This window comes from Malus sylvestris, chromosome 2 (assembly GCF_916048215.2).
Source record: "Malus sylvestris chromosome 2, drMalSylv7.2, whole genome shotgun sequence".
NCBI classification, from domain to species: domain Eukaryota; kingdom Viridiplantae; phylum Streptophyta; class Magnoliopsida; order Rosales; family Rosaceae; genus Malus; species Malus sylvestris.
Window position 1 is genome coordinate 15,943,740 of NC_062261.1, and position 21,212 is coordinate 15,964,951.

Here is a 21,212-nt window from a genome sequence, read left to right on the forward strand (position 1 = left end):
AAAACAATTTTCTTTAAGACTCAAAAACTTGTTTGGTATGCAATTTAAAAATTTTAAATCTTACAACTTAAACTGGACAAAGAGATCCAAAAAAATGAGGTGAGGAAAGATGAGGGAAGAAAGTAAGAAATGATTGGAGGAAAGAGAAAGTGAGAGGATCCAAGGAGATAGAGAGGAAGATGAGTGAGAGAAAGAATGGAGAGAATGAAGAGAGCGGATTAGAGGAGAGACGAAAAAAGGTAATAAAAAAGGGGTGTGCTATCCACAAACCTTATTTTACTTCTCATACATCTCTTGATGATTTCTGTCCGTTAATCTTCTTCAATATATCTGATCCGACGGTCGAAAATTAAAAAGGTGTGTGAGAAGTAAAATGGGGTATGTGGATATCACACCCTGAAAAAAGAGAAGGGGGAGAGATAAAGAAGAAAAAAGAAAAGATTTGGAGTGAGAGAGGATGAGGGAGAAAAAAGAAATGAGTGAGTTTAAATTTAAAAACTCTAAAAACTTACTTTTTGTGTTTTTAGATAATAGACAATATTTTTGAGTTAGTCTTGAGTTCAGTTTTTGAAAATAGTCATACCAAACAAGTTTTTAAGGTCTAAAACTTGAAAATTGTTTTTTAGTTTAAAAAGTTAGATTCAAGTACATACCAAACAGGCTCTTAATTTTTTTTTCTTTGTTTTAAGTTTTAATTTATTATTATTTTTTTAAGTTTTTATTATTTTTTTTACTTTTTAATGTCCAAGTGGGGCCAACTTAAATTTTTAATTTCCATGTGGATCCTTAATAACATGTGGCACCCAGTCATTGTCCACACAGGCCCCATGTCATCAATTAATGGAAGACTTAACAGTCAAACTAACGGATGACTATCCCAAAATTAACACTTTAAGTATGACTCTAGGATGAAAAAAACTTCATGTACCAAATGTTGAAAACTATGAAACTTGAGGGTAGTAAACTGATATTTACCCAAACATTTATGTTGAACCTGTTCGTAATTGTTTTCATTAAAAAAAAACATTTTTATTGAGAGCACATTGAAATTATAGTTAAAATTCTAAGTGTTTTCGCGCCTAATCAATCTATAAATACTTTTAACTTTTTATAAACTTGTTTGGAATGCTATTTAGGTTTGGGATACGATTTTGAATAGTGAGTGATCTTATATTCGAATCTCATTCAAAACTAATTTATTTTCCCACCCCCTGAGTGTAAATATATGGTTTTATAAAAAAACTTGAAGGTTGGATTGGTCCTTTTATTTTTGGTTGATACAAAAATATAAGGGGTGGAAGATTTAACCTAAGTCACACAATGCATGGACCCACTAACATCCTATGTAAAAGCCAAAGCCGTGTTGATGGACTCTTAAGCACATTTTTTTTACTTTGAGAAATATAAAATTTCATGCAAAAATAGGGGTCAAATTACAAAATCCAGAATTGATATATGAATCAGTACAACAACAGAGGCCAGGAAAAGAATCCTCCTCAAATTCCAAACAATACTCAAACAAGAAATCAACAACACAATCTCGGGGTTCCTCGAACCAAGATAAAATTAAACCGATGTAAAGGACACAATGGTAAAGAAAATGAACTACACCATTGGCTTGGCCGCAAACATAAGTAGAAGTAGCTCTAGTGGGCCCACTTAGTAACATTTTGAATCCTCCACAATTCTTCCAACACTAGACATGTTAATAGAGGGGGCGGGAAATGTAGTAATAATCTGGAGTGAATCGCTTTCTAGAGATAATTTTGAAAATTTCCTTTCAGTTGCTAAAAGAATGTAGGGGTGTGATATCCACACACCCCTTTTTACTTCTCTCACACCCCTTGTTAATTTCTGTTCTTTGATCTTTTTTAATTTAGCCGACCCCACTTAGTGGGAAAAGGCTTTGTTGTTGTTGTTGTTGATCTTTTTTAATTCATCCGATCCGATGGCCGAAAATTAAAAAGATGTGAGAGAAGTAAAAATAGGTGTGTGGATATCACATCCCAAGAATGTATTCTCGCACCGCTAGGGGCTTCTCCAACCCAGATTGCAGTAGGATTTTATTTTATTTTATTTTTTGCTCCTTAGCCTTGCTTGAATTCTAGCATGAAATGTTTATTATCTTTGTCATTGGGTTTTTCTGCCTTGTTTTTCAAGGCCCTCTATGATCTTGTAGGAAATCTTGGATTCTAGTAGTCAACACATTAATTCCTTTTGGGTCTCAAGTGTTTCTTTATTGGATCAGCTTTTTACTCATGTGGCTTTTAGCCCAATGAAACTTGTGAGTGATTTATATTAAACTTCATCGATCCTAACTGTTTATTTTTTAATTTGTACTTTATAGATTATTTTGACAAAATATTCGTTAAATTGGAAATCTTTAAGGAATCTAATTGAGTTTAAAGAAATTGATAAACACTATATTCTAAGAAACATTAAAATTTTCATCATGACAATCAAATGAGTAAATTGTTTCAAATTAAATTGATTTTTCGCAAGAATGATTTATGAATGAAGAGTTAAAATATGAACAGTTTGCATTGTTGAAATTCGATGTGTAGTGAGCCCTGCAGCTAGTCCCCATTTTTTTAGAAAATGGAAAAAATGAGGAGCCCTTTGGGTAAAGGCTCTGACATTTACATTGATTTTATTTTTTTTATTTTTTTATGGTGTATTGATTCTAGTTAACTCGGAGCTTTGGTTTCTAAATTAAATATTTATAAGCATTAGTCATTGAACTTATCATAATGTGGAACGACGGATTCTGGGCATTGATAACTTACGTTCATTACTTTCCTCTTTAAACCATATATTTTGCTCAGAAGTTTTGACGATGTTACTTAGAAGGATAATTGCTCCACTAATCACAGTATTTCAAGGATCAAATCAATTGAGTCAAATTATGGTCCCTGCGCTAATATTCTAATTTGCTCATAATTAAAGATGAAACTAAGAGACAACAACGAGACAAAAGGAAACAAGAGTGAAAATCACTAACACTGTTTTTAGGCGAGGAAATTTAAGATTGTTAAAAAATTCCAAAACGACAAAAAATTGAAATAATGGAATTTATTTTTTAGAATTTGTGAATTTCTTGTTTGGTTAGCATAAAGAATGAAATTGAAATACATAATTTAAAGTGTGTAATGGTGGAGGCGATGGGAACAATGACAGTGGTCGTGATGGCCACAATGGTGATGGTGGGTGTTGGCAGTGGCTGTGGAGGAGGAGGCAACAATATATGGTGGTGGTGGTGGCAGCTAGCTATGATTGTGATGATGGGTGGTGGTGGTCATGGTAGGTGTTGGTGACGTGGTGGTGGTGGCCACTCATGGTTGAGTGTTTTTATATTTTGTTTGTTTTTAAACTCAGGCACATGGAATATAGGAAAGGAAACATGAAACTTAGTATTCGTTTGGAAGTGTTTTTAAAATCGTTAAAAGCGCTTTTAGAACCAATCATTAGTAAAAATGCAAGTGAAGAATGAAAAAGCACGTAAAGTGCTTACTGCAATAAGCACATAACTGATGCTTTTGGAACATTAACACTTTCACCAAAAGAGTTTTCAATCGTTTTAAAACGAGTCCTTAAACTTGACAATTGATTCATTGAAGGTCTTAAATTTCAAACAAAAATTATGCGTAATTCTAAATTTTTATGTTTATGAATATAAACAAAAAGAATGCTGCATGTCAATTTATAATTCTAATTTTTGTTCAAATTTTAAATTTATTTCCTTTATCGAAACATAAATCCAAAAATTTTTATTTTGAAAACGTTTCCAAACGGGTTCTCAAGTAATTAATTTAAAGCGTATCATCAAATCATATAAGTTTATTATAATCACCAAATCAAATCACTGATTCTTATTCCCGAAAAACTACACCAGGGTTTTTGAGTACTGATATCAACGGTTGGCAAGCGACGTGTCAGCAGAATACCACGACAACCGTCAATCACACGCCACAAACTTGCCACCACGAAATAAACAAACCCTCTTCCTCTTCCAATTCGCTTCCCCCCTCTCTCTCTCCCAAAATTTCTCATTCTCTCTCTCTCCTCTGTAAAGATGAGCAAGGGACCTGGACTTTTCACCGACATCGGCAAAAAAGCCAAAGGTAAGCAATCGTTCTCACTCACTCTCTCTCTCTCTCTGTCTGCGATCTTTCTACTGTTTGTCGCTCTCTCGATTGCGCGTAATTTGCATCTAAAACGATGCGTTTTGGCTTCTGTTGCAGATCTTCTGACCAAGGACTACAGCTCCGATCAGAAATTCACCGTCTCCACCTACAGCGATGCGGGAGTGGTACGCATGCTCTAATTTAATTAAAATATGTACAGCTAATTAAGCAATCGAGAAATATAGTTTCGGATCGTGAATTAGGGTTCAAATCGGTGTTGTTTTGCTAGTGTTGATTGTTTTAGCTAGATTATAGTGCCAATCGCAAGCTTTTTTCGTCTAGTATTCGAAATTCAGAGTGAAGTATTTGAGAATTGAGTCATTTTTGTAGATTATAGTTTTTCTCTGTCCAAGTAAATCGGTTTATACGTTTTGTTTTATAAACTAGATTTTATATTTTGCGTTTTTCGGTGTGATGTAATCGTTCACTTAGGGCTCGTTTTGATAGCCATTTCGTTTTTATTTTTCGGTTTTGAGCTAGAGATGGAGGGAAAGCGTATGGGCGAATGACAATGGAAAGAGGAAAGTGAGAGGTGGTGGGAGGGAGGAGGGGGTAGATAATGTGAAAACAAGAACTAGAAAGTTAAACAACTTAAAAATTGTTTTCGGTTTTTGGTTCTTTGTTTTTGTTTTGTGTCGCCTTCTTTTCACATTTCTTTCACCTTTCTTTCTTCACATTCTTCATTCCCCCTTTTTCCCACACAATTTTCTTCTATCTATAGCAGAAAAAAGCAAAAGTAAAAATCAAAGACGAAATGGTTATCAAACGGGCCCTTAGTAGTTTTTGAGGTTCGAATACTAAATTTTTGTCAGAAGATTTTTTTTTTTGTTTTTTTTTTCTGCTGTTGAGTGTTAAATGTTTCCTTATCTTTGTTTTTCTTGAAAAAATGAGAGACTGGGTTATCTAATTTTCATTGTTTCCGATATTTTAAGTACTTATCTATTGGGATTTTTGTGAAAAAAAAAATCATTTACTCACATGACAGTTTCATTTGTTGTTTACCCCATTTCTCAATCTTCCTCCTATTCGTGTGTACATGTATATTGTGTTACTTTGCATTTTGTTCAATTTGAAGTTGTTACTCTGTATTTTATTTCTCCCTGTGCAGCTTTTTTCTTTGTCTCCTGTTATTATAGACTTAGACTTTTAAGTGCATGCATCTTATAATGACATAGGAAAAATCGCTTAGTAAAACCTTCAATACCTTTTTAATTAATAGAAAAAGTGAGCTCTGAAATACATGAAGGGAATATCTTGACTTATCAAACGATATGATTTCTGAAATTCCATCTCTTTCCTTCTTTAGTAAGCTGGAGTGAATATCTTATTTCTGAAATTCCAATCATTACGGTTACATTAACATATTTGAAATGGTGTTTATGTTGACTTAGTTTCATCATAATTTAATCTCACGTAATATCATACTGAAGCTTCAAAACTTGAGCTTAGAATTTGGGTATAGAATTAAAACAGTTGGCCCGGTTGATTAATGGATGAAAGTACAACAATTTTAAGAGTAAACCTTGAGATTTTGTATACTTTTCTGCACATGAACGATGTCCTAATATTTTTTTCCCTGAAAAAAAAAAGAAGGGGACACCTGAAATGTCATGTATTATCTATCATTTATAATTACCAGTTTGGCATTTATTATTTGAGTAGATGTTTATTGCTCAGAATTTCCATTTCCTGCTATGCTTTAAGATTCAAGCGGTTAAAAATTTAAGTGCTTTAGTAATAACCTTTTGAAGCTTTAAAAGCCTGTGTTAGAATGGATTTAGAAATCGATGGCTGGCTTCTGAGTATTCTCAAGTTGACTAATTCAAAATTTCCCCTTTATTGAGATCAACCTTGAGATTGTGGTAGTGTTGGTTTATTTGTGCCTCTTCCTGGAAGTTGTTGTGTGAGTTTATTCCTTTAACTGTTTAAGCGATAATATAAATTGTTGTTTTTGTTACAATATCTTTTTTTTTCTTTTTGGGATCCTTTAGGCCCTCACCTCAACAGCAGTGAAGAAAGGAGGACTTTCCACTGGGGACATCTTGACACAATACAAGTACAAGAACACGGTGGTTGATGTCAAAGTTGATACAGAATCAAATGTGGGTTGCGTCTTTAGCTGTGAATATATTACAAACAATTCTCTTGTTCTTTTAAGCATGTGCAGTTTTCTCTTTGTTTTGGCAGATCTCAACGACCTTCACGATCAATGAGATTGTCCCATCCACAAAAACTATAGCTTCATTCAAAGCCCCTGATTTCAACTCTGGCAAGGTATAAAATCTGGGATCTTTAGGATAGGCGATGTTTACATTTGAATTGTGCATTACTATCTGATGGACATTTTTCAATTTTATTGTGCAGTTGGAGGTTCAATACTTCCATGACCATGCAACCTTCACTACAGCTGTTGCCTTGAGTCAATCCCCAGCCATTGATTTTTCAGCCACCATTGGAACCCCAACCATTGCATTTGGTGCAGAAGGGGGTTATGACACTACCTCGGGAAACTTTACAAAGTACACTGCTGGAATTAGTATCACAAAGCCCGATCAGTCTGCTTCAATAATTTTGTAAGCGTTTGTACCGTAACCTGTATTATGTACAATAGTTTAAACTCTGTTGTTGTAAGTATTAACCGTTTCTAATATCAGCTTTCTCTCTCTAACCTCTCAGGGGCGACAAGGGAGACAGTATAAGAGCATCTTATGTGCATTATATGGATTTGTTGAAGAGGAGTGCTGCTGTGGGAGAGATCACAAGAAAGTTCTCCACAAACGAGAACACATTCACGGTGGGAGGACAATATGCTGTTGATATTTACACAATAGTGAAAGCTAAGCTCAACAATCACGGAAAGCTAGGAGCCCTCCTGCAGCATGAAGTCATACCGAAGTCGGTGCTGACAATATCTGGCGAGGTTGACACCAAGGCCTTGGACAAAAATCCCAGGTTTGGAGTGGCTATTGCCCTGAAGCCTTGATTCTTTGGTGTTAATGAATTCAATACCTGGTTCAATTTTTTGGCTGGCTCTTGATAGGAGCGCTTAATAATTAGTTCCACAGAAACAATTTTCTATCTTGCGATGATTGTGGATTGATCGTTTGAGGCTTGGGCCTCTAGCATGGTCTTCGTTTCTTCTTTTCCTCTATATTCTTTTGGTTTATAACCATAGGTCGCTAAGGCGTTGCACAATCTAGTCTCCTTGTATGGAGAACCATAGAATTTTGATTGATAGAAGATCTGCTTGCGTATATTGTTGTGCCAAGTGATATGCGATTGTTTGTTTGAATGAGTGCACCTTCTTAGAGTAGCTTCGATTGAGTTTATAAATGCGATGCAACGTTGATGTTGCTGACTATTATGTTGCCACAGTTATGATCAGTTTTTTTTTTTTTTTAGCATATCTTATCTAACATGATTTTATAGTCTTCAATTGTAGTGGCATTAGCATGGTGTTTTGGTCGACGTAGTTAATTTTGTATTAGTGATTGAACTAGGAAATGTCCTAATCTTAATCCGTTAGCTTGTCTTCTATCAATCATCACATTTTTAGAGTTATAGCCTCCACAATGATGGACTCTAAAATGCACTCGAAGAGCACGGTTGTTTCGTAGCAATGATGCCTGACAAAGTTGCTTTGCAGCTTCACAACACCATATTTGGTACGTTGAAGGACTTGTTCGATTTCCCTACCAAACTCAAAAGCAAAAAGTTATGGTCCATCTATTTTAGCTGGGGGATTATGAATCCTTGAAACTTAGAAGAGACCCAGAATTTCACACATCTATTTTAGCCTAACCGAAACAATCAGTTTTGGTACATATCTATATCCATATATATATGGGGACAGATCCGAGTTGTCATTTTCTTTTTTACACAATATTTGACATACGTTTTTGTAGGATCCATTACGTAATGTATTTCAACCATCTAAACCACTAACTTTTAGGTATTTTTAAAAAAATCATGTTTAAAAATCACTCACATTTGAAACCGTATGACCATTGGATTAAGGGTTAGGTTTCTTTGTAGAATTGTATTCGTCTATTTTTTTTACTACAAATGAACGTCTTAGTGGTTTTGGATTTTCTAATTTTTTACAAGGATGATCTATGAATGATGTTCTAAAAAAATAGATGGTTCGAGTCGTTAAAATCCATTACAGTGTAGAGAAGTACCAGAACGATCATAAGCTATCGACTTTTCACCTTGTCCGATTTGCAAAATACAAAGAACCCAACAAAACTGGAATGGGTATGGCTCGACATGGTCATACAGACAAGGACTTTAACACCATTCTCCATCAGACAAAAATTTTCAAAGGCTGAAAAACGTTGGCAACAATTCATCCGAAGACGCAAGATGAAGTGGAACCATGTTGAACCCGCCCTATCACCACACACGGACTATTAATCCAATTACTTAATAATACCAATCTCCGCTACAATGCCGAAGTAATATCGGACAAAGAAAAGTGAAGCGATTAGTGCGAGAAAAGCAAAGGCATACAAAACTTGGAGCTACCGAATTGTTGCAAAACTAATGAACCCAGAACATGCTCAAAGACATGCTGAAATTTCATTACAGTTGAAAGCAATAATCTGCTTCTTATGTCTTATAACGCATACATAGAACCACACACGATCCAAAAGACGACGCACGAAGAGCATATGCTCAAAAACTGAACCACAACCCTTATACAAATGATTCGGTATCTACATCAAGCATCAATACCTACACATATCCCGTGCCTGCCGGCACAAAGAGTTTAAATCGGGATAATGAGACCTCAACATCATACTAAAATGATAGCAATGACATACAAATGAGAACATCAACTTCACAATTTGGAGCTAAGGCAACTGTATATTTAGAGTAACAAACCAATTTTCCCAAAACCAGTCCTAATCGAACTAAACAATCTCGATCATCGCCAAAAGGAACATAGTCGCAGACCCTATTCAACTTAACAGGAATCCTAACGTTCATGTGGGCATAAACTTCATATCAAACAATCATAACAAATTATCAGCACAAGATATAATAAAACGAAAATCATTACCACAGATAACAAAATATAATGGCGTTGAAAAATGCAGCACAAAACCCATGTCCCAAATCCATCGATGCATAATCAAAATAAAAGCGCTTACAATAAAAGCTCATATGAAAGTTGCTACTTTCTCTACCAAAATCAGATACCCAACTGAAATCAGTCGACGTTCTGCATGATATCCTCGGCGGTGAACTTGGTACCCTTGTCCTTGTCTGCGGCGGCGCGGCCCTTGGCCTTGCGGTCGAGCAGAGACTTGCGGTCCTTGTCCAGCCTGAGCTTGGTGACGACCACCTTGGATGGGTTGATTCCGACGTTCACGGTGGAGCCATTGACCTTCTCGCGGGTGATTCGTTCGATGTGGATGACCCATTTGCGGCGGTAGACCTGGACGACCTTGCCCTCGCGGCCCTTGAAGGTCCCGCGGACCACCTGGACCTCGTCGTCCTTGCGCACCGGCATGGATCGGACGTTGTACTTGGAACGGAGGTCGGAGGAGAGAGGGGCGCTCATCAGCACGCGGCGCACGCTGGACGGCGCGGTGAAGTGAGCCTTGCGGTTCTTCCGCCGGGAGCTGGTGACGCGGGGATTGTACTTCATCTTTGCTCTCGCTCTCCTAGGGTTTCGGCTAGGGTTTTCTGGCTGCCTCAACTTTTATAAGGAGAAGCTGCGCCTGTAAACGGCGTCGTGCTAGTGTTTTATCCATCGGTAAATGGTCACACGATTTACTTGGGCTGCGGCGGCTTCTTTATTTGGGCTCAAAGAATACCAAAAGCCCACGTCGTTGGAATGAGAGCGCGTCCTCGTGAAGGATAAAATGAGTCGACCTTTTGGGTTTGAGTAGGTAAATGAGCAAGAAAAACCCTGTAATTAAAAGTTTGGTAAAACTCACTGTCCCGTATTGTTTAGTTGAATATGGCTCGGGTAGTCACACCACCATCTTTTCTCTATCTACCTTTATTGGCAGTGCAGCTCGATGGTTCTCTGCTGGGGTTCTTCTTTCTTTGCATGTTTCTGGCGCTGTTTTGTTGGGTTTCCATTGCTTGCTGGTGGTGGTGGTTCGTGTTTTTTCTTGTTGTGTAAAGTGTCATGTTGGTAATAAAGTTTACCTTTGATGACCAAAACAAAAAACTCACCATCCCTTATTCAATTATGAAAACTCAAAATCTAGTTGCAAACTCAACCATAGTCACATTCGCTAAGGGTTTGGGGTTTCATCATGACATGACATACCTTCTTTTTTTGTTGTATGACTTCTCCCCGGTTGGTTCTGCGACCGGTGGACATCCAATTCTCATTCACCTTGGATTCTTTCGACGTAGAAAAGTGTTTTCTTTGCTTTTCACCTCTCTTCTTCCCATATGAAGCCCTTCTTGGTGATATGAGTTGGCTCTCAAGCGCTTGCCAAAAGACATTTCAATACCAGTCTTCTTGCAACTGGCCTTTGCATAGAGAGATTTTTTACTATGACAGGAACATGGGTGGTGCCTCACGAGTTTTTATATAAATAGTAGGAAATTGTATTTTTGAAGTTATTAACTTTTTAGCACACATATTCCACCACTGATATAATGACACGTGGTGCACCATCCCGTGTTTCAGTTGTACTAAAAAATCTCTCATTCGCATGGGCGCCCTAGCTTTTTCGTAAAGAGCTTCCTTTCCGCTTCTTTTTCCTCCATGAGCTCAGAAGGGTTAGATTCCATCTATGCTTAAATTAAATTTATATGGATTTCAATTGACCTTGGTTATGGATGGCTAAATGGTTTGACTTGGTACTTGGTTATATTAGTTTAGTTGGTTTTAAAGGGACTTTAACTTCTCTGCTTGCCCATGCAACTGAGCTCTAAGAGATGGGTTTTGGTTTTGGCTCTTCTAAGTTGCTCAAACGTATCATCATTTTAAAGTCTCTAATAGGAGAAGATTTTCCCATGCAACTAAGATTTAGTTTTAGTGTCATCAATCGTCATTGTCTAATAAATATTTGTCACGTGTTTAAAAAATGTATTACCCGTCCAATAAATAATTGCCATGAGAAAATTTCTTGAATAACATACCTATTCACACCCCAACCCATTTGGCCAATCGTAGAGACATGTTTAGGCCGAAAGTGGTTTTGGCCCCAAATACTTTTTAGTGAAAGTTAGTCTTAAGTTATGTGAATAACCTCAATAAATCTATATTGGTGTTTGGGCCTGAAATCCTGGGTTTGGGCCGAGTTGGTTAACAGTCTAGAAAGGAGGTTGAGTCTGGGCCCAATAATGTATTGTTGGTGGCATGACCGAGTCCTAGATGAAGTAGGATTGTTCAAGGATCAGATTAGTTTCAGCTACATCTTCCCACTCAGCGATGTTCCGTTCGGCAACAACTCGCTCGACAGGGGTTCCTTTGGTGATCGGGGTTTTAGCAGCATTCCTTTTTCTCGGCAGTGGATGATTTGTTTTCTCGAAGGTCATGGTCAACTTCTTTTGCAGGCGAGGTCGATTGAGCATCCTGACTTTTTGAAACGTTAGTAACCACGTTACGACCCATGTTTGCCAGCATCTTTAGCCATTTTGGCATTTGTTTGGTTAATTCGATGCTAGGGTTTTTGGTCGCTCCAGCGATGTGTCGTGAGGCATTTTTTTTTTGTGGTAATAGGCTTGGAGACTACCACTGTTGCTTAAGCCTCATTGATTTATTTTCTCGTCTTTGCAGCCGTGGTTGGTAAAGGTTTGACTGAGGTATTGCCAGTTGCCGAAAGAGTAATGGGCCTCTTTCTCTTCGCAATTGGTCTTCTTAGCTACCGAAGCTTTTACCTTAGTGTTCTTTTTTTGGCGACGACTTGTCATGAGTTGAAGAATTAGATTAATCATAAGGAGACGTAGTAAAATTGCTTACTTAGTGCTTGTACTAAGGAATGATTCGCGATTCCCATATAGTAATAGCAATGCGGCTAAAGTGATGCTAAGCGCACAGACAGAGAAAAAAAAAGATTGAAAGTCACACAAAGATAACCATCCAAGGATACAATATAGACTCCAAAAGGGCAATTGGTAAGATTCGGCTAAAGTTGGTGGTGGTGGTGGCAGCGAGGGTAATAAGAAGAAAAACAGCTGGGCTGGATGGACAATCCAACATACACTGTATGTAAGGCTTATAAAAGAAGATATATTTTAGTGTGTGTGTGTATATACATTGATATTTGGACTTACTTTCTTTGGGTTTCGGGGCGAATATGTCTCTGATCAGCCAATCTTTAAAAATTTTGACTGGCATTTCCTCAGCATCAGCGCCGAACAATTCATTAGTGTATTTCTACTACCACAACAACAACAACAACAACAACAAAGCCTTTTCCCACTAAGTGGGGTCGGCTATATGAATCCTGGAACGCCATTGCGCTCGGTTTTGTGTCATGTCCTCCGTTAGATCTAAGTACTCTAAGTCTTTTCTTAGAGTCTCTTCCAAAGTTTTCCTAGGTCTTCCTCTACCCCTTCGGCCCTGAACCTCTGTCCCGTAGTCACATCTTCGAACCGGAGCATCAGTCGGCCTTCTTTGCACATGTCCAAATCACCGGAGCCGATTTTCTCTTATCTTTCCTACAATTTCGGCTACTCCTACTTTACCTCGGATATCCTCATTCCCAATCTTATCCTTTCTCGTGTGCCCACACATCCCACGAAGCATCCTCATCTCTGCTACACCCATTTTGTGTACGTGTTGATGCTTCACCACCCAACATTCTGTGCCATACAACATCGCTGGCCTTATTGCCGTCCTATAAAATTTTCCCTTGAGCTTCAGTGGCCTACGACGGTCACACAACATGCCGGATGCACTCTTTCCATCCAGCTCGTATTCTATGGTTGAGATCTCCATCTAATTCGCCGTTCTCTTGCAAGATAGATCCTAGGTAGCGAAAACGGTCGCTTTTTGTGATCTTCGCTAGATTGCTCCGGTCATTAGTGTGGATAAGTATATAAATGGATAGAGATAGGAAAGCAAACACAAGATGTACGTGGTTCACCCAGATTGGCTACGTCCACGGAATAGAAGAGTTCTCATTAATTGTGAAGGGTTTACACAAGTACATAGGTTCAAGCTCTCCTTTAGTGAGTACAAGTGAATGATTTAGTACAAATGACATTAGGAAATATTGTGGGAGAATGATCTCGTAATCACGAAACTTCTAAGTATCGGAGTGTGGTGTCGTCTTGACTTGCCTTATCTGTCTCATAGGTAGATGTTGCATCTTCTCTGGAAGTACTCTTCCTCCATCCAGGGGTGGTATCTTTAACTGGTGGAGATGCACAAGGTAATGTATCAATTTCACTTGAAGCTTACTTGTAGTTTCAGGCTTGGTCAAGCGCGATACAAACCATGTAGTAGGAGTCCCCCAAGTCGCCGAGCTAGGGGGTCTGCTGAAAGAGGTGACAGACAAGGTAAGCAATCAGAGCTCCGACTGATTGTTCACCTTCTCCCCATCTTGCAGCAGCATGAAGGATAAAGAGAAGAAAAATGAGAAGAGATGATATGAGATACTTTTGCTTTTGAAGAAGTAACTTTCCACAGGCTTATTCTTGAACTGAGCTGGAAGGTTTTCTGGTTTCCTCCAGAGTATAAGGCCAACTGAAGAATTTGAGGGTCAAAACAAGTCCATCAAATCTAGAGTACGTTCCACCCTGCTGATATGGGATACTTTTGCTTTTGACAGAGTAATGGATGTATCGGCACGTGTGCTGTTACGCTTGTCTCCACATGCTTCCTTGTATCCTTCGCACTTGCCCTATCTGTTCCTCAAGCAGATGCGGAATCTTTCCTGGAAACATAAGATGTTGAAGATGAGTACTCGAGAGCAATGTCAGGTAAGTAATCAGGTAAGGGGTTCCAGGCAGTCAGTTCCTGGCTGGAAGCTTGATTCCAAGTGCTGACTGATTGCTCTCTTTCTCCTTGTCTTGCAGGTAAAAACAAGGCCAAAAGAAAAGACAGGGAAAAAGCATGATATGGGATACTCTTGCTTTTAACCCTGATGATATGAGATATTCTTGCTCTAGTATAGCTTGTTTGCAGAGGTATTATCGGGGGGAAAGAAAGCTGAATATTTCGAAAGGCTTCGTTGGGAGTGCCCTCTCAGATATGATGAAGGGTTGAGCATTTTTGCAGGTCTGCCTGTCCGTTGGGGATGGAGGTCGACATATATAGGAGTCTCCCTAACAACAAGTAGTAATGCTATTCCTTTACCCTGCTTGGTCATAGCACGGTAGTGGGAGCTGCCAGTTTCACATGTTTTAACTATGTCAGAGCACTTTGAAAAAGTGGTCTGTGGTATCTGGCTCTCGAGATTCGGAGAACGATGCCTCTTCGATTTTTGAGAAAGCAATCATGCTGGGGGTCTGACTCTCGAGATTCGGAGAGCAGTGTCTCTTCGATTTTTGAGGAAGTAATCATGTTGGGAGTCTGGCTCTCGAGATTCGGATGGCGGTGCCTCTTCGATTTTGGAGCAAGCAATCTTGTTGGGAGTGTTGTCTCGAATGTGAGTAAAGGTTGGGCATGTTTGCTAGTCTACCTTGCCACGAAGCACAAAGGTTGACACACAGGGACTTCCCAATTATCCAGCAATGGTACTGTTCCTTTACCCTCTCTTCGATTTTGAGAAAGTAGTCATGTTGGGAGTCTGGCTCTTGAGATTCGGAGGACGGTGCCTCTTCGATTTTGGAGCAAGCAATCTTGTTGGGAGTGTTTTCTCGAATGTGAGTAAAGGTTGGGCATGTTTGCTAGTCTACCTTGCCACGAAGCACATAGGTTGACACACAGGGACTTTCCAATTATCCAGCAGTGGTACTGTTCCTTTACCCTTGTGGGTAATAATATGGTAGCTAGACCTTCAAAATTTATGTGTCTAAACTTTGTTAGTGCTGTTTCTTTGCTATTCTTTTACCTTTCTTGGTCAGAGCGATGTAGTGGGAGCTGCAAGCTTCACGTGCTCAACTTTGGCAGAGAACTTTGGCAAAGTTATATGTGGTACCCATGAGCTATTGTTGCGTGTGGGAAGTGGGTGATTGAACAGTAAAATTCATGTGCTTTCTACTTCACCAGAAGTCTTCGACAGAATGCCCATAATTCTGCAAAGCTGAGTGTGCGTGTGACAGGTGCTGACAAGGCTAGAAAAGTAGGTGCCTCTTCGATTTCTGAGATCGGCCCTCGTGGTCTCTGAGCAGCCCAGCTTTTGAGAAAGCGAGCGCCTCTTCGATTGATTCGGAGAACGATGCCTCATCGATTTTTGAGAAAGCAATCATGCTGGGGGTCTGGCTCTCGAGATTCGGGGAGCAGTGTCTCTTCGATTTTTGAGAAAGTAATCATATTGGGAGTCTGGCTCTCGAGATTCGGAGGGCGGTACCTCTTCGATTTTGGAGCAAGCAATCTTGTTGGGAGTGTTTTCTCGAATGTGAGTAAAGGTTGGGCATGTTTGCTAGTCTACCTTGCCACGAAGCACAGAGGTTGACACACAGGGACTTTCCAATTATCCAGCAATGGTACTGTTCCTTTACCCTCTCTTCGATTTTTAAGAAAGTAGTCATGTTGGGAGTTTGGCTCTTGAGATTCGAAGGACGGTGCCTCTTTGATTTTGGAGCAAGCAATCTTATTGGGAGTGTTTTCTCGAATGTGAGTAAAGGTTGGGCATGTTTGCTAGTCTACCTTGCCACGAAGCACATAGGTTGACACACAGGGACTTTCCAATTATCCAGCAGTGGTACTGTTCCTTTACCCTTGTGGGTAATAATATGGTAGCTAGACCTTCAAAATTTATGGGTCTAAACTTTGTCAGTGCTGTTTCTTTGCTATTCTTTTACCCTTCTTGGTCAGAGCGATGTAGTGGGAGCTGCAAGCTTCACGTGCTCAACTTTGGCAGAGAATTTTGGCAAAGTTATCTGTGGTACCCATGAGCTATTGTTGCGTGTGGGAAGTGGGTGATTGAACAGTAAGATTCATGTGTTTTCTACTTCCCCAGAAGTCTTTGACAGAATGCCCATAATTTCCGCAAAGCTGAGTGTGCGTGTGACAGGTGCTGACAAGGCTGGAAAAGTAGGTGCCTCTTCGATTTCTGAGATCGGCCCTCGTGGTCTCTGAGCAGCCCAGCTTTTGAGAAAGCGAGCGCCTCTTCGATTTCTGAGATCGGCCTTCGTGGTCTTTGAGCAGCCCAACTTTTGAGAAAGCAAACGCCTCTTCGATTTCTAAGATCAACCCTCGTGATCTCTAAGCAGCCCAACTTTTGAGAAAGCAAACGCCTCTTCGATTTCTGAGCAGGCGCCTCTTCGATTTCTGAAGCTCCGTCGAGTGCAGATTTTTATAGGGGCTGGCATTAAGTTCCAAAGCACACTTGAATCTCCACCATTAGAAGCTTCATTCTTGCACTTCTAAGATCTTGATTTGTCCGACCTCTTCTCTCTTCAACACCTTTGAAAATGTCTGGCCCCTCGGACCGTCGTTTTGACTTGAACCTTGTTGAAGAGGCAGCCCCGCCTTCTCCAGACAACATATGGCGCCCATCCTTCGTCTCCCCTACTGGTCCTCTTACCGTTGGGGATTCCGTGATGAAGAATGATATGACCGCTGCGGTGGTGGCCAGGAACCTTCTCACTCCCAAAGATAACAGACTACTTTCCAAACGGTCTGATGAGTTAGCTGTTAAGGATTCGCTGGCTCTCAGTGTTCAGTGTGCAGGTTCTGTGTCTAATATGGCCCAACGCCTATTTGCTCGAACCCGCCAAGTTGAATCATTGGCGGCTGAAGTGATGAGTCTCAAACAGGAGATTAGGGGGCTCAAGCATGAGAATAAACAGTTGCACCGGCTCGCACATGACTATGCTACAAACATGAAGAGGAAGCTTGACCAGATGAAGGAAACTGATGGTCAGGTTTTACTTGATCATCAGAGATTTGTGGGTTTGTTCCAAAGGCATTTATTGCCTTCGTCTTCTGGGGCTGTACCGCGTAATGAAGCTCCAAATGATCAACCTCTGATGCCTCCTCCTTCTAGGGTTCTGTCTAGTACTGAGGCTCCAAATGATCCCCCTCCGGTGCCTTCTCTTTCTGGGGCTCTACCGACTGCTGAGACTTCTCCTAAGCAACCTTTGTGAATGCTCCCTCTTGTGTGTTTATTTTGACTCATGTATATGTACATATTTGTAGCTTATCGGGGATATCAATAAATAAGCTTTCCTTCATTTCAACGTATTGTGTTAAATACACCAAAGCCTTCTTCGCTAAGTTCTTTGAATTTTCTTTTGTTGAAGCTTGTATGTTGAAGCTTTCTGAGTGGAGCATGTAGGTTGGGGTAGTGTTCCCTTAATTTCCCGAGTGAGGAAAACTTCTCGGTTGGAGACTTGAAAAATCCAAGTCACTGAGTGGGATCGGCTATATGAATCTTAGAACGCCATTGTGCTCGATCCTGTGTCATGTCCTTCGTTAGATCCAAGTACTCTAAGTCTTTTCTTAGAGTCTCTTCCAAAGTTTTCCTAGGTCTTCCTCTACCCCTTCGGCCCTGAACCTCTGTCCCATAGTCGCATCTTCTAATCGGAGCGTCAGTAGGCCTTCTTTGCACATGTCCAAACCACCGTAACCGATTTTCTCTCATCTTTCCTTCAATTTCAGCTACTCCTACTTTACCCCGGATATCCTCATTCCTAATCTTATCCTTTCTCGTGTGCCCACACATCCAACGAAGCATCCTCATCTCCGCTACACCCATTTTGTGTACGTGTTGATGTTTCACCGCCCAACATTCTGTGCCATACAGCATCGCCGGCCTTATTGCCGTCCTATAAAATTTTCCCTTGAGCTTCAGTGGCATACGGCGGTCACACAACACGCCGGATGCACTCTTCCACTTCATCCATCCAGCTTGTATTCTATGGTTGAGATCTCCATCTAATTCTCCGTTCTTTTGCAAGATAGATCCTAGGTAACGAAAACGGTCGCTCTTTGGTATTTCTTGATCTCTGATCCTCACCCCTAACTCGTTTTGGCCTCCATTTGCACTGAACTTGCACTCCATATATTCTGTCTTTGATCGGCTTAGGCGAAGACCTTTAGATTCCAACACTTCTCTCCAAAGGTTAAGCTTTGCATTTACCCCTTCCTGAGTTTCATCTATCAACACTATATCGTCTGCGAAAAGCATACACCAAGGAATATCATCTTGAATATGTCCTGTTAACTCATCCATTACCAACGCAAAAAGGTAAGGACTTAAGGATGAGCCTTGATGTAATCTTACAGTTATGGGAAAGCTTTCGGTTTGTCCTTCATGAGTTCTTACGGCAGTCTTTGCTCCTTCATACATATCCTTTATAGCTTGGATATATGCTACTCGTACTCCTTTCTTCTCTAAAATCCTCCAAAGAATGTCTCTTGGGACCCTATCATACGCTTTTTCCAAATCTATAAAAACCATGTGTAAATCCTTTTTCCCATCTCTATATCTTTCCATCAATCTTCGTAAGAGATAGATTGCCTCCATGGTTGAGCGCCCTGGCATGAACCCGAATTGGTTGTCCGAAACCCGTGTCTCTTACCTCAATCTATGCTCAATGACTCTCTCCCAGAGCTTCATTGTATGACTCATTAGCTTAATACCCCTATAGTTCATGCAATTTTGTACGTCGCCCTTATTCTTGTAGATAGGCACCAAAGTGCTCGTTCGCCACTCATTTGGCATCTTCTTCGTTTTCAAAATCTTATTGAAAAGGTCAGTGAGCCATGTTATACCTGTCTCTCCCAAAAGGTTCCACACTTCAATTGGTATATCGTCTGGGCCTATTGTTTTTTTATGCTTCATCTTCTTCAAAGCTACAACCACTTCTTCCTTCCGGATTCGACGATAAAAAGAGTAGTTTCTACACTCTTCTGAGTTACTCAACTCCCCTAAAGAAGCACTCATTTCATGTCCTTCATTGAAAAGATTATGAAAATAACCTCTCCATCTGTCTTTAACCGCGTTCTCTGTAGCAAGAACCTTTCCATCCTCATCCTTGATGCACCTCACTTGGTTTAGGTCCCTTGTCTTCTTTTCCCTTACTCTAGATAGTTTATAGATATCCAACTCTCCTTCTTTGGTATCTAGTCGTTTATACATATCGTCGTAAGCCGCTAACTTAGCTTCTCTGACAGCTTTCTTCGCCTCTTGCTTCGCTTTTCTATACCTTTCACCATTTTCATCGGTCCTCTCCTTGTATAAGGCTTTACAACATTCCTTCTTAGCCTTCACCTTTGTTTGTACCTCCTCATTCCACCACCAAGATTCCTTTTGGTGTGGGGCAAAGCCCTTGGACTCTCCTAATACCTCTTTTGCTACTTTTCGGATACAACTAGCCATGGAATCCCACATTTGGCTAGCTTCCCCCTCTCTATCCCACACACATTGGGTGATTACCTTCTCTTTGAAAATGGCTTGTTTTTCTTCTTTTAGATTCCACCATCTAGTCCTTGGGCACTTCCAAGTCTTGTTCTTTTGTCTTACTCTTTTGATATGTACATCCATCACCAACAAGCGATGTTGATTAGCCACGCTCTCTCCTGGTATAACTTTGCAATCCTTACAAGTTATACGATCCCCTTTCCTCATTAGAAGAAAATCTATTTGTGTTTTTGACGACCCACTCTTGTAGGTGATCACATGTTCTTCTCTCTTCTTAAAGAAGGTGTTGGCTAAGAAGAGATTGTAAACGGTATCTGCGTTGGAGAAACGTGGCTAAAGTTTTAACCAAGTGCATCTCTAGTTGAAATTTTCACTGACGGCGTCAAATTTGGTGGCTGCCTCGCCTTTGGGTTGTATCGCGTTCGTCCAAGGCGATTGTGGGTTGTGAGATTAATGGAACTGGACAGGCTTGGCGATATCCATGTTGACGTGCGAGGAAATTCAACATATAGACCTCATAGCTTGACCGCCTAAGCTCACAGCCGAAAGAAATGTTGAATGAGGAGAAATGGGCCGAAGTTTGGCGTCTTCCTTTTGGTCTCATTACGGGCACAGAAGATCATTGTAGATGTGTATGGTCTTTTATGGCAGATTATGATTTCATTTCGAGGCTAAAGAAAGGGTAAAATATTACATATGTTGAATGTCTTGGGGGGGGTGTTAGGGGGTGGGGGAGATCGCCGCCAACTGGAAGCCCATGGCTTCATTGTCTTGAAAATTAGGACAGCTTGATAGAAATGGAGTAGAGGAAGTTTGGAGCCACATCTGAAAAATCAAGAGCGGTCCATGCTGGTGTGGCTCCATCTATTTGGCGGTTACATCAAATAAACAACGATAGAGATGGGCGAGGATTGATGAGCCGAAGGCCAAGTTTTGACTGCTTGCCAATGCTTCAACCACGAGCATGTTCTTTCAGGAATGTTGAACTTAGAGCAAAAAATGAATTTGCTATACCAGTAACTGAGAAAAGCCTCATGTTCACCTTTTTTTTATAGGCTCGTCTTCTTTGTCGTCGAAGTTGGTAATCAAAGTATTGTTGTTGAGGAAGCTCTTGGCCTATTTGGTGATTGCGTCCTTCGACCAATCTTTATTTTCATCCTTGTGCTTTAAGCCCTTCAAAGCCCTCTTGTCAAAGACGGCTTTTAGGTCTAGACATATTGGTAGGTCGAGAGAGAAACATCGATGGGAGGCCGACTAGGGATGTGTTGAGTAATGCATAAATGTTGAAATGTCGAGGACGATGGGGTTCATGGGGCTGAGCGAGAGAATCATCATGTTGGTGGTTGAGCACCAAAAGTTCAGGGCCACTAACAAAAGCTCTCAATCCATGGTGCTCAACCACCAACATTCAAATCATTTCAACAACAATAGGATTTATAACCTTTATCTTAATTCTCTACAACTTGTATTCTTTATCCTATATCTTACCTATGACTTAAATGTTTGTGCTTGGAATTTTTTATTGATTTCTCCCTATTAAATTTAGTAGTATGATGACAAGGTTATCATGCAA

The 21,212-nt window shown here is 40.1% G+C and overlaps 2 protein-coding genes across 2 annotated transcripts in view; one reads left to right on the plus strand and one right to left on the minus strand.

The window, feature by feature from the left end:
* LOC126604857 (mitochondrial outer membrane protein porin 2-like) overlaps nt 1–7,556 on the plus strand; it is a 71,563-nt gene extending 64,007 nt beyond the window's left edge. The window contains exons 2-7 of the mRNA XM_050272174.1: nt 4,026–4,121; nt 4,242–4,309; nt 6,176–6,286; nt 6,372–6,458; nt 6,549–6,757; nt 6,861–7,556. Coding sequence (XP_050128131.1) covers nt 4,073–4,121; nt 4,242–4,309; nt 6,176–6,286; nt 6,372–6,458; nt 6,549–6,757; nt 6,861–7,167 — 831 coding nt within the window. The 5' untranslated portion in view covers nt 4,026–4,072 and the 3' untranslated portion in view covers nt 7,168–7,556. The remainder of the gene's footprint in view (nt 1–4,025; nt 4,122–4,241; nt 4,310–6,175; nt 6,287–6,371; nt 6,459–6,548; nt 6,758–6,860) is intronic.
* A 1,672-nt stretch (nt 7,557–9,228) lies between these two features.
* LOC126604868 (60S ribosomal protein L26-1-like) lies at nt 9,229–9,893 on the minus strand. The gene has a single exon (XM_050272186.1). The coding sequence runs from the start codon at nt 9,838–9,840 to the stop codon at nt 9,400–9,402; it is 441 nt and encodes a 146-aa protein (XP_050128143.1). The 5' UTR covers nt 9,841–9,893; the 3' UTR covers nt 9,229–9,399.
* Nucleotides 9,894–21,212: the final 11,319 nt, after the last annotated feature.

Bases quoted from the DNA above. Each gene is read 5' to 3' on its own strand.
- LOC126604868 (XM_050272186.1), bottom strand. From the start codon at position 9,840: ATGAAGTACAATCCCCGCGTCACCAGCTCCCGGCGGAAGAACCGCAAG.